The following is a 12,629-nucleotide window of genomic DNA, read 5'->3' as shown; positions in this document are numbered from 1 at the left end:
AGGCTGACAGTAGAAAAGACAGAAATATAAATAAAAAAAGGAATCATCTTGACATTTTCATGATGAAAAAATTAATACATACAAAAATGAAAAAAAATTACTTGTATCTAAATCCATGGCTTTAATAGAATAATTATGCCCGTTACACACCTAAGAATATTAATAGAATCTTATTTAAATTCCTATGAAATATTTCTGTTTCTCCTAAGTTGAAAAAAAATTCTGGTATTTTTTGTTACTTTGTTGACTAAGTTGCCACATGAGCTGGTGCGGCGCTATGTCATGGTGGAAACCGTCTCCAATGGGCCAAAAAAGCATCTTTGAAATTCGATGCCGGTCAAAGTGTATCAAACAGCTCTAGTGGAAGGAAATGATCATGATAGTATCGACTAATTTAATACACGAAACAGTTCATCATGATAGAGATCGCTGGTTTTTTTAGAGACAATCATTGGTGCAACCTGCAGGCTCCCGTTGAAATAAACATCTAGTTAAGTTGTTTACTCCATAGCTGAAGCAATGATACTTACCCACGAGTGCTGGCTTGGCTTGTGCCCTTTTTCTGTCCCCCATCCCCTCCTCCCACGTTGATCCTCGTTGCGAATCCACCAAAGCAGTCGATCGATTGAGGGATGGTATCACCGGCGGGGCTAGTGGCAGAGAAAGCAGCAGCGACAGCTTTCGCAAACGTCGTCATGGGGAGACTGAATAGGGAGCTCGGCAAGAAGTACGACATGTGGAAGAACATCAAAACTGAAATCTCATCTCTTCAGACAGACCTTGGCATCCTGGCCGCAGCCGTAGATGACCACCAGAGCATGGCTGCCCCTCCTCGCACAGCCGTCGCGAGGGTGTATGGCGAGGAGATCCGTGAGCTGACCCATGATATCGAGGACTGCGTCGAGCGCTTCCTGCACCGCGTCACCTGCAAGCCAGGAACATCGCGGGCTCGCCGGTCCGCTCATGCCATCCGGACGTTCCGCACCCGTCTCAGGTTTGCTGCCAAGATCAAGGAGTTCAGGAACCGCGTGGCCGAAGCACGCAACCGGGCGTTGAATGCTGCCATGCTCCCTGATGGTGCCCAAGCATCGAACAACGAGACCATGCACCAATCAGCGGGATTTGTGCAGGATTGCTGTCATCCTGTGGGTATCGCGGAGGCCACCATGGAGCTTCGCAGGCTGCTCAACATCGAACCAAACGAAGATGAAGCAGAGGGCACAAGTAACAACACCCTGGCTGCACCTCAGCTACGGGTGGTCGCCATAGTTGGATTTGGTGGTTCAGGAAAGACAACCCTTGCAAAGGCAGTCTACGATACTGTCCACAATGAAGGATCACTCCATTGTGTTTGGGTTGATGGGCACTCATTGGATAATAAGGATGCCAATGGGATCGTCAAACATATACAAGAAAAGCTTCAGCTGGGGGAAGGGTCTTCCACAACATCTCCCACAGAATACCACAAGGACAGGTGAGGGTGATTAAATCCTAGGCATCAATTATTTTTGGTTTCACACTCCTGCCTACTCAGTAGTACAGGCTAGTCAATCTTTTTCCTACTCCCAAATAGCAACAGATTATCAACAATCTGCAACCACGCTTAAATCAACTTTCTCTTATGATGATCAGAGTTTGCACAATAAGTCATTTTCATATATTTGTACTCATTTATACAGACAGAGAAACCACCAATGCTCAAAAGGAAGACAGGGCCAATAATGTTTTGTATACCCGCATGCATAGGCTGCACAGAAAATTGACCGCCAACAAAAACAAATCCCATATGAAGAAATCTGACTCATAGTTTAACTCTACTAGAATTGGCACACAAGTAGTTCATCCCAAGCCACTAGCTATGTCCTATGTGGCTACAAGAGCTCGCGTAAATCTAACATTTAGCAGAACGGCCCAAGTGACCTCAGCCACCCTGGCATGACTTCTATGCACGACATGATATAAAATAGGGTGTTGTTAAATGATAGGTATTGTACATAACCAAGGACCTGTGGTCCAATAAGCAAGTCGTGGTGCCACTGTTGAAAACAACAGTATTCTTGATCTGATGATACCCTTATAAAAACTGTGAATCATCTGATTTAATATATATCTGAGTTGAGATAAGATCTTTGGATAAAGCTATTTGTTGCTAGCAATTATGTTAAAACGTTGATTTAAGCATATTTTATGGTGCAGTGATTTTGCTAAAAATATGTTAAACAAAATTAGAAGTTCTGATTTGTTATGACGAGAAACATGTTCGCTTCTATATGTTCGTTAAATTACCTGGTGCTTTATGTCTGTTAAATTCTTATTTCCATTAATTATCTGTCTATCAGGTACTTAATTGTCATTGATGACATTAAGGGCAAACACTTGATGCACTGGAATGCACTGAGGAATGCCTTCAGGGGCAATGGCAGAATAATTGTGACAACAGCCACTCAGTCCGTAGCTAATAGATGCTGCAATCATCCCAGGGAAGAGGATAGATGTACCTTTGGTTATGTGTACAACATGAAATGTCTTGAAGAAGAAGATTCTCGAAAAATAGCGCTCCTGGGAAAATGTACACCTGAGTTATTGCTGGGTTCGGCAAAACTCCTGAAGAAATGTGGTGGCCTTCCACTTGCTCTGTATAGTGTGGCCTGCCAATTGAGCTGTGAAAATGTACTTACGGGGAGATTCTGCAACAAATTGTGCAACGACCTGGGTACCTATCTGGAACGTGAAGACGACGAACCTAACTTTGCAAGGCTTCGAGGTGTGCTTTGGGAAAATTACACCAGTTTGTCTGATTACACTGTCAGGACCTGCTTGTTGTATCTAGGTATATTCCCAATTGATCATCCCTTCAAGAAGAATGTCATAATCAGGCGATGGTTGGCTGAAGGATACGCACGCCATTATCATGGCAGGCACCAAACTGTAGCTGAGGAAAACTTCAAGACATTTCTCAACCGGAGTATCATTCTGCCTGTTGTCTCAATCAGCAATGTCATGGGAAAGACGTCCAAAGCTTATGGTATCATGCACACGTTCACATTGCACAAGTCCATGTCTACAAAATTCATCATGCCATTTGGTGCTCAGCACAAAAAAGTCCGTCACTTCTTCATCCATGATAGCAGCAGTGCAAATTCCAGAATGGTGCCTAACATCGATTTATCTCGTGTCCGGTCTCTGACAGTCATAGGGAATGCAGGTGATGCTATTTCCAGTTTTAACAAGTACAAACTTACACGAGTGTTGGACCTGGAAGGGTGCATTGATGTGAAAGATTGCCATCTTAAAGAGATATGCATGCTATGGAATCTGAGATACCTAAGCCTAGGGCCCAATATCAACGTGATTCCCAAGGAAATTGCACAACTAAAGTTGCAAGAGACACTTGATGTAAGCAAGACAATGGTGAATGTGCTCCCAGTGGAAGCTATTGGACTACCCTGTTTGATTCATCTGATTGGAAAGTTTAAGCTTCAAAACCCAGTCAAGACAGAGAAGGTGCCAAAAGAAATTATGTTAAGAGACCGTTTCAGGATTTGTTGCCGACAAGGGTCAGGGTTTTTTGCAACTTATGGACCATATGAAAAGGTTGAACAAGGTCAGGATATGGTGTGAGAGCGAGGAAACTGAACAAGGTCAGGTCGACATGAATAAACACCTTTCCAAGGCCATCCAAAAGTATATTGAAACTCCGATGGGTGAAGACAGTGTTCGCTCCCTGTCCCTTTACTTCCAAGGATTGCCTCAAGGTACGCTTACTGCTCTAGATCAAGTATGTCAACACTACAATTTGAGAACAGGACATATATATCATCTCAGCTCGCTCAAGCTACATGGCAACTCCAACTCAGCCACATTGACCAAGTTTGTAGCCTTGTTTCGTGATCTCACTAAGCTAAGCATTTCGACCACCTTGTCTGTGACACAATATCTTCTGTCGGTCCTTGGCGACATGCCTGTCTTGCTGTACCTCAAGATGACTTCTAACAGCATCGATGGTGGTTTCGTCATACAAGAAGGGAAGTTCAGGAGCCTGCACCGTCTATATCTTGTCCTGAAAGTTGTGGGAACGCCTGTCCTAATAATAGAAGATGGAGCTCAACCAGAAATTATGTCGCTCCAACTGATCTGCAAGGATCTGGTTGGCCTTTCCGGCATCAAAATCACACACCTTCATGAGCTGAAGGAGATTGCTCTCCATCCTGATGTGGCTGAAGAAACAAGAAAAACGTGGGAAACAGAGGCGAGGAACCACCCTAACAGGCCGAATGTTTTGTCCATCACTGGTGATCATGAGGAGACACCAGCTGCAGTTGAGAAACCAGCACATGAGTATCACATCCAAGAGGAAGCACGTGCACTAGAGGAAGAACCACCAGCAACATGCTCTACCATGTCTGTGGAGGTGGAGCCAGAGAGTAATGCTACAGCTCCCATCGAATCGGGACTCATGGTTAATTTCGCTGAAGGAGCCGAGACGGCACAACCTTCATGGCATGCGGCGCAACTGCGAAAGGTGGCGCCTTGGGTAAGAAGCTAATGAAGTGAGGGAATGTGCAGGACCCCTGCGGCTGATGCATAATTACTGGAGAAGAAGAGCAGGATATAGGTAAGGAAGCTTGAGTTTGTGCCATTTAGATAGGGGCATCTACCTTACTGAAGTTTGACCCTTTTCTGCTTGTATAGCTCATGGTGATGTTTTAAGGCTATTTTCAGCCATTCGTTTAATACATTGGACTTCTTTCGAATACATATTTTGGGGATATGCTTGGGGTGGTTTCTTCTTCTTCTTTTGTGTTCACAATATTATTTTCCTTCTTTTGTCCAAATAATGGGAGTTACTGGTAAAATTTATGTCATGGTTTGTGGTTGTAACCTTAACCTATACATGCTACAAACTATGCATGCTCACACCACATTAATCTACAAAAGGAAATATAGGAAGATAGTTTAGGCAAGGAAGTTGTTGTTACTGACATGTCGTTGTTGTGGTCGTCGCAGTTTCTTTCTCCTGTGCTTTTCATCGAGTAACTTGAGGGCGTCCAGGAAGCAGCCTCCATTTCTTGCACCGGGGTGAGGCGTCGTCCTCGAGCGACAGTGTAGCATTATCCGCGACGAATCCGCACACCATCACGTAGCCGCAGCCATAGGCCATGAAGGTGGCGCTAACTCGGAGCTGCTACTCAAACGTGTGAGGGGGGAATTAACAAAATGTAGATTGCAAGTCGCTGCAAGGGTGAAAGCTGCTCCTACTCACTTGGACATTTCGTCAAACACCTGATGTGCAAAATACTACAGTATGAAACATCACCACTGTGAGGAGATCGGGAGAGCAGTGAAAGAAGACGGACCACTGCAGCGGAGAGGCAGGAGTGCGCGTGGCGAGAAGATGGAGCGTGCCTTGGATCCACTTGATGCCCACGACCAGTTCATCGGCGTTGCTTCGACGCTATGCCCCCACAGTCCACATGGGGTTGCTCCGTTTGTCCCCGTGGGGTTTCCTCCGCCTGCCTCAACGATGCACGGAATCCAACCGCCGCCGAGGAAATGATGGCAGCGGCAGGGGAACGGCTGGCACCTCGTCGATCGGGTGGTCGAAATGGTCCTCAGGGTGCGCCGTCTGCGGCCCCATGTCTCGTACCTGAGGACGACGGCGGCAGGTGTGATTCTAGTTCATGGGTGGCCAGTGCTGGTCGCTTCGATCAAGTTGCCGCACTCAGAGCAAATCGGGCGGCGACGTACTCTAGTTGTGGTGGCCATGGAGCACGGACGAAATCGCGGCCGATAGACGATGCGCGAGGGTCTGTCTCACCGAACGCTCGGAAAAAAAATACATATATTTTTATGTCGAAATAGGCTTTCATCCCACTTTATAAATAAAGCAACAAATCAGAATACATGACCGAATGATACAATATGATGGAGGAGGCCCCTTACACAACAGATCAACAGATAAAATATAAGCCTAGAACAAGCCTAACACCTAGCCGAGCTCAGACAGGGACCCTGAGCTCAAAGACAACGGCCCCAGGAGGGCCACAGCGCGAAGCGTCGCCGCTGCCGAGTCTGAGAGCAAACAACGATTTTCACCGCGAGCCCTGGCACAGGTACAGGATCCACGACGCCGTCTTTAAGAAGCAAGCGGCACCTACAGGCGTCGCCGTCGTCGGCGCCAGAAACGCGGAGCTTTGGCTCGGTCACTCGCCTGCACCACCACGAGGAGACCCGGCCACTACCACAATGAGGGTCAAGCTTGCCCACCCCAGATCTGGGCACTGCCAGAGCAGTCCTGGGCCTCCCGTCACTACATTCCTAGTCGCCCTCACGACTTAAAGATGGAGCCACCACCGCCACGACGAAGCCTACCAGAAAGCCAACCATGAAGCCCACCATCCGGGGCCGCCGCCTCGGCATCCATGCCCCTAGGAACCGCCGACCATCTCCATCACGAGCACCCGACCACAGTAGTACTAGTGAAAGGGACCATCTTTCACTCCTAGCCCGGCATCTGCCAGCGGGTTTGGGTCGGCACCTCCACAATAGGAAGCGACCATGCCTGTATCCCCATCCGGTCCAGGTGGACCAGGGGGAGACAACCCGGTGACTACCGACGGCCACCGCGAGCACGCTCAAACGACGCCATGTCCGTGGTCAATGGTGCCGATCTGTCCGACGGCACGGCGACGCCCGACGAGCAACCTCGGATCGAAGCCACCACAACGTAACAAGGGAGAAGAGCACTAACGCATAAGCTTGCACCCGTGCGGACTAAGTCGGCTCCCTACACCTGCACGCTGTCGAACGACATCCACCACCGCCTACCGGATCCGCACCGTCGCGACAAGCTGGAGAGACAAACCGCCACCACCGACCTCCTGAAGCATGGACCACCACTGCCAAAGAGCAGCAGGCTGCCCCACTGCCGACCGAGGGATCCCAAGCAACACCACCTCGCCGGACCCACACCGCACTGTCAGATCTGCCCAGATCCAGGCCGCCGGCCCGAGTCCGCCGCCCACCATGCCGCCCGCCCGAAGAGCGAGCTGCCGCTCCCTGTAACGCCCCGGACCAGGCCGCCACGACGCCCGCCACCCGCGCCGCCCGCTAGGCCACCAGATCGGGCGATCCGACGGCGCCCGCAACCGCCAGAGGGCCGCCACCCGAAGCCGCCGCGCAACCCGCTCACGCGCGTGGCCCTGCCGCCCACGTCGCCGCGCCCGCCGTCACCACCCGCGTCTGCAGCTGCGCCACCGGCCCCTTGCGAGCGCGGCGCCCCTACCCGGCCAGATCGTCCCGCGCCAACCGAGGCTGAGCAGAAGAGGGGAAAAGCTTCCCGGCGCCACCAGGGCTTTGCCCAGCGGCGGCGGGGGAGGGAGAGAGGGGGGAAAGGGAAGCCGGCGGCTAGGGTTGCCCCGCTCGGCCGCCCGCGGGCCATAATCCTTGTGAGAGCATCTAGCCGACTGGACAAATCCGGCTCTCTAAAATTGTGGGCATGGCGAACCAACATGTGGTTTGATGGTTAGTAGTACAATGGTAACCCCAGTTCACCAGGTCTCTATTCCTAGCGCTCGCATTTTCGTGGATTTATTTTAGAAATTTCAGCGACGTGTTTAGTAAAGGAGACATTCCCGTCGACTACGAGGCGAGTGTGGTACTTCGTCAATTTGAAAATGATATTCCGTCTTAGTCTTTCGAAGGTGCTCATAGGGATAGGGTATGCTCGTGTGTTCATTGAAAATGAGTGTATGCGTGTATATATGAGCGTGTGCGTCTGTACTGTGTTCTTAAAAAACATCGTGGATATGTCCGGACATGATCCTGGATAGATGGGCCTCAAATGTCATGTTAGACAACTACACTCCTCGTATCAAAACCTTAAATCTATGCAAATCTCGATTATAAACATGGATATCACACGGAAATAACATTTGTTCATTGTGAAAAGTAAATAGTTCAAACATAAAGTTGATTCCAAGTGCACAATTCAAACAATAAACTCTTTGGTATTCAATATGGGTTCACATATGCTCCTCAAGATCATTGAATAGTTGCACGCGCACGGTTTAATCTCGAAAATTCCGATGGATCTCGAGAAAGTTCACAATATGCTTTGCATTTTGTTGCGAGAGGTGGACTTGTACTTGGAACTTCTTAAAATCAGGCGCTCGGTTGCCCCTTCATCCTCATCCTCGATAATAATATTGTGCAAAATAACACAACATGTCTTCAGTTGTCAGACTCTCACATCATTACAGCTCCACGAACAATACACCAACGAGCTTGGAGCACTCTGAATGCTCTCTCCACATCCTTTCTAGAAGTTTCTTACATTGTTGCAAAGTGGCATTGTCTGCTGCCATGCGATTAGATATGATCTACGCAAATGCTGACCACTGAAGATAGATACTATCTGAGGTAGTATCCCATGCGTTTAGTTATGCCCGTTGAAAAGTGTAGTTCCAGCATGTCGATAATTAATTAGAGAGAGATCTGAAAATTGGGGCATCGAAAGAATGATGAAAACTAGCCAAGGAGAATGTGTGAAAAGAGGGGAAAGAAATAAAATGCACTACAAAATATTAAAAAAAATTGCACTACAATTAGTTTATGAAAAATAGTTTTGTTTCTGGAGGTAGTGTGGCCATGAAAGTTAATGATGATGGTGGCAACTACTTTCAGACTAGGAAGGGGCTTCGCCGGGGACACCATATCCCATATTTTGTTTAACATTGTGTCTGACATGTTACCGTCCCTTGTTGAGTCGGCTAAGGTGGCCGGTCAGGTTAGCAGAGCCATTCCTCATTTGGTAGAAGAAGGTCTATCTATTCTAGAATATGCGGACGACACTATACTTTCTATGGATCATGACCAAGATAAAGTGAGAAATCTCAAGCTGTGTTTATGTGTTTAAGGAGATCTTTGGTCTCGAAATTAATTTCCATAAGAGCGAACTTTTCTGCTTTGGCAATGTTGCGGAATTTGCACCTGGGTATGATGAGAGTTTGCTGCCAGCTCGGGCAGTTTCCGATTTGGTATCTAGGTATCGCATACACTATTGGTGTTTAACCATCTCTGAGTGGAAGCACGTGAAAAAGAGACTTGAGAAACATCTAGCCGGTTGGAAGGAAAAATTCATGTCATATGGGAGGCTATTGATCTTGATTAATTCCGTCCTCAGCAATATGGTTTTTATACATGTTGTCGTTCTTCCACCTATCGAAAGGGGTTCTTCAGCGTCTCGATTAATTTAGATCCAAGATTTTTTTGGCAGTGTGATAATGAATCAAACAAATGTCGCCTGGCTAGGTGGAGTGTATTATGTCGACCTACAAGGCAAGGTGGACTTGGAACTCAAGATCTTCAAATTAAAAACACCGCTCTTCTCAGCAAATGGGTTTATAAACTGTTCACTAAGAATGGTGTGGCGCGCAGGAAATCATTGATAACAAGTACGTGGGATCCAAAGCCAAATTAAAAACACCGCTCTTCTCAGCAAATGGGTTTATAAACTGTTCACTAAAAATGGTGTGGCGCGCAGGAAATCATTGGTAACAAGTACGTGGGATCCAAAGCCATTTCTCAAGTTCATTGGAAACCTGGTGTCATATTTTTGGTTCTCAGCTAGGGATGGTTCTCAGGTTCGATTCTGGGAAGACACCTAGCTAGGAGCCACCCCACTTATGGTGCAATACCCTAGCTTGTATAGGATTGTCAGACATAAATTTATCACGATCAAACAAGTTTTGGGACAAGAAAACCCTGATATTTATTTCCGTAGGGACATTTTAGTGTCTTGCCTACCAGCATGGAATGAATTACTCATTCGTGTGGAGGCCATTCAGCTATCAGGTGAACCGGACGATTTTCGATGGAATTTGCATCAGAACAGTAGGTTTTCAGCCAAATCCTTGTACGATGCAATGGTTCATAGTGATGTTCTGGTTGATAACATGAAATTGTAGAAGCTCAAAATTTCTTTAAAAGTGAAGATGTTCCTCAGGTTTCTAAACAGAAGTGTCATCTTAACTAGAGATAACCTAGCATGACGAGTCTATTAAGCACTTATTTTCGAGTGTAAGTATGCTCGGGCAGTTTGGGCCATAGTTCAAGTAGTTTCAAATTTATATCCCCACATAGTGCAAGTAACATGTTTGGCAACTGGTTGTGGGGTATTGATAAACAATTCTCTGCACATATTCTTGTGGGGGCAGTTGTCTTTATACTGGGCTTTGTGACTTACCAGAAATGATGTAGTTTTTAATAATAAATGTGATCAATGCCCAACGCGGGATGCAGTAGCATTTTATCAAAATGGGCCCTACTCTATCCTTTCTTTACTCCTCTCCTCTCATCTTTTTGCTACTTTCACCTTTTCCCCTTTGAAGCAGCCGGCTACAGGGATGTACCTGTGCATCCATTTGGCATCCGAGCCTACATGGATAGGCGGAGTATTGGTCCATGTTGGAGCGATGGCCATGCCCTAATTTCACCTCATATGACCAAGGCTCTGAAGGAATTCTAGGCCAACTACCCATTCGCGACATGTTGTTTGATCTAGGCCAACTACGCACGTTTGGACCGTATTTTTATAACCAAGATGGATCCCAACTTGTGGCATCTCAAATCTGCATATATTGGATGGATGAGCCTTAGAGATATTAACTCCTCAATAGTTATGGCTACACTTGAAGGAAGAAAAATAAACCTAAAACCTAGTTCATGCGCGCGCGCTTTCTGGTCGAAGCGAGCGGCCGGATCGTGGCCACACGATCTCGCCCGAATAGCCGCGCGGGTGGGGTCAGGTGCCACCTGGTCGGGCCCCCTGATGGCTGGCATCTGTCGTTATCCCCTCACCTCCACACGCTTCGTGTCCATCCCCTTCGCATCGGCCGCCGGCGCTGCCGCCAGCTCGCGTCGGCCGCCTCCGCCGCCACATCTCGCGCGGCTGCCCCCCGCCCAACTTGCGCCGGCCGCCGGCGACCCACCACGCTAGCGCTGAGGCGCCGCTGTCGGCGGCCACCGCGACGCACCGGCCTCGCCATGAACCCGGCCGTCGGGAAGCTGATGGCTCGATGTCGCGTAGATGAACCTTGTGACGCAGTACACACCCGGGTTGGATGCTTGAACCTTGTTGAACAACGATCCCAGGCGAGCGATGCGGGTTCTGTAGCTTGCCTCTTACGCTGCCTGAGCAGAAGATGAGAGGCAGGTGCTTTGCCTCATGCTGCTGGCTGAAGCTGGTGGTCGCTTAATCGAAACAGGTGAGTAGGGGACGACGTTAAATTGGTAGATAGATGTAGATGGAGGCTTAATCGAAGCTGTAGGGCGATGGCTTAATCGAAGCTAGGCTCGGCGGTAGATGCATCTAGATATAGCGCTGCTTCACGTTTGTAGATACACGTAGTGATGTTGATTTGCTACTTGGATCTACATATTTTTGATATATGCTACTGCTACAATTGCTGCTAAATACATAGATATAATTTGTGAGAAATTATGGATTTGCCCACTCTCGCTGGCAGAGCAGCTCACGCACGGCTAGAAGGAATCGGATACTTTCGTCGGCATAATCGTACACGTATGAAGACGGAGTTGCACACTCAGGTCCGCATAGTTGTACACGTATGAAGACAGAGTTGCACATTCACGTCCGCATAGTCGCACACGCACGATCGCGGAGTCGCACACTCTCGTCAGCATTGTCGCACATGCATGGCCGCAGAGTCGCACAATCTCATCTGCACAGTCGCACACGAACTGCCGTGGGAGGTGTTCACGCCTAGCCGCGGAGTTGCACACTCTCGTCGGCATACACTAGTAGAAAACAGGGCTTTCGTTTGGGCCTGGCCAGCCCATTAGTCCCGGTTCAGTCACGAACCGGGACCCATGGGGGAATTCGTCCCGGTTCGTGAGCCAGGGGGCCGGCCGGGGCCTCGTAGGCATTGGTCCCGGTTCGTATGGACCCATTTGTCCCGGTTCCAAGCACGAACCGGAACCAATGGTCCTCGCTCCTGGCCCACAACAATTGGTCCCGGTTCGTGGCTTGAACCGGGACAAATTGCTTGGCTTTACCCGGTTCTTACCACGAACCGGGACAAATGAGTTGCCTATATATACCCCATGCCACAGCAGAGCACTCCACTGTGCTCTGTTTTTCTGGCCGGCGAGGGGAGGGCATTTGGGTGCTCTAGCTCACCTCCTATGCACATGAGGTGTCCGATGAAATGTCCGAGCCACACTAGTTAATCTTTCTTCTCTCGAAACTCGACCTCCGAGCTCCATTTTCCCCGAGATTTGTCTAGGTTTAGCGGTCCGTCACGTCCCGTCCCCGTCTTCACCGCCGTAGATCGCCCGCGCCGATCTCGTCGCCGGCACCACCGTGGTGAGCCTCTTGTTCTTATCTTTTTTCTGAAAGAAAAAATTCTTACTTCAGATAGATACTTGTCTAATTTTCTTACTTTTATTATTCCTTGTTATTATATAGTGCGATGGTTTTGGTATCCGCCCCCGTCGGCCCTCGTCCTGTCTATGATTCGGATGTGGTATATATTATCTTTCGATAACTATTTGGTTCATTTATTGTTTATGACAATTATGCCGACCAACGTGACATAGATTTTATT

The 12,629-nt window shown here is 48.3% G+C and overlaps 2 protein-coding genes and 1 pseudogene across 2 annotated transcripts in view; 2 read left to right on the top strand and 1 right to left on the bottom strand.

Annotated features, from left to right (window-relative positions):
• Positions 1–5,295, bottom strand: part of LOC123180019 (disease resistance protein RGA5) — a 19,158-nt gene extending 13,863 nt beyond the window's left edge. Inside the window, exons 1-2 of the mRNA XM_044591974.1 lie at positions 5,264–5,295; positions 4,984–5,182 (exon numbers count right to left, since the gene is read on the bottom strand). The gene's annotated coding sequence lies outside the window, so the exon portion shown is untranslated. The remainder of the gene's footprint in view (positions 1–4,983; positions 5,183–5,263) is intronic.
• On the top strand, positions 633–1,561 carry LOC123157180 (disease resistance protein RGA4-like). Its single transcript, XM_044575435.1, has one exon. It carries the CDS (start codon positions 633–635, stop codon positions 1,476–1,478), a length of 846 nt encoding a protein of 281 aa, XP_044431370.1. The 3' UTR covers positions 1,479–1,561.
• LOC123180021 (disease resistance protein RGA4-like) lies at positions 2,499–4,883 on the top strand (annotated as a pseudogene).
• Positions 5,296–12,629: the final 7,334 nt, after the last annotated feature.

The sequence above is a fragment of the Triticum aestivum genome, chromosome 1D (genome assembly GCF_018294505.1).
Source record: "Triticum aestivum cultivar Chinese Spring chromosome 1D, IWGSC CS RefSeq v2.1, whole genome shotgun sequence".
Taxonomy (NCBI): Eukaryota; Viridiplantae; Streptophyta; class Magnoliopsida; order Poales; family Poaceae; genus Triticum; species Triticum aestivum.
The sequence above is the reverse complement of the archived record's forward strand: the minus strand, read 5'-3'. Positions and strand labels throughout refer to the sequence as shown.

Excerpts from the sequence above, each read along its gene's own strand:
- LOC123157180 (XM_044575435.1), top strand. The coding sequence starts at position 633 with ATGGTATCACCGGCGGGGCTAGTGGCAGAGAAAGCAGCAGCGACAGCT.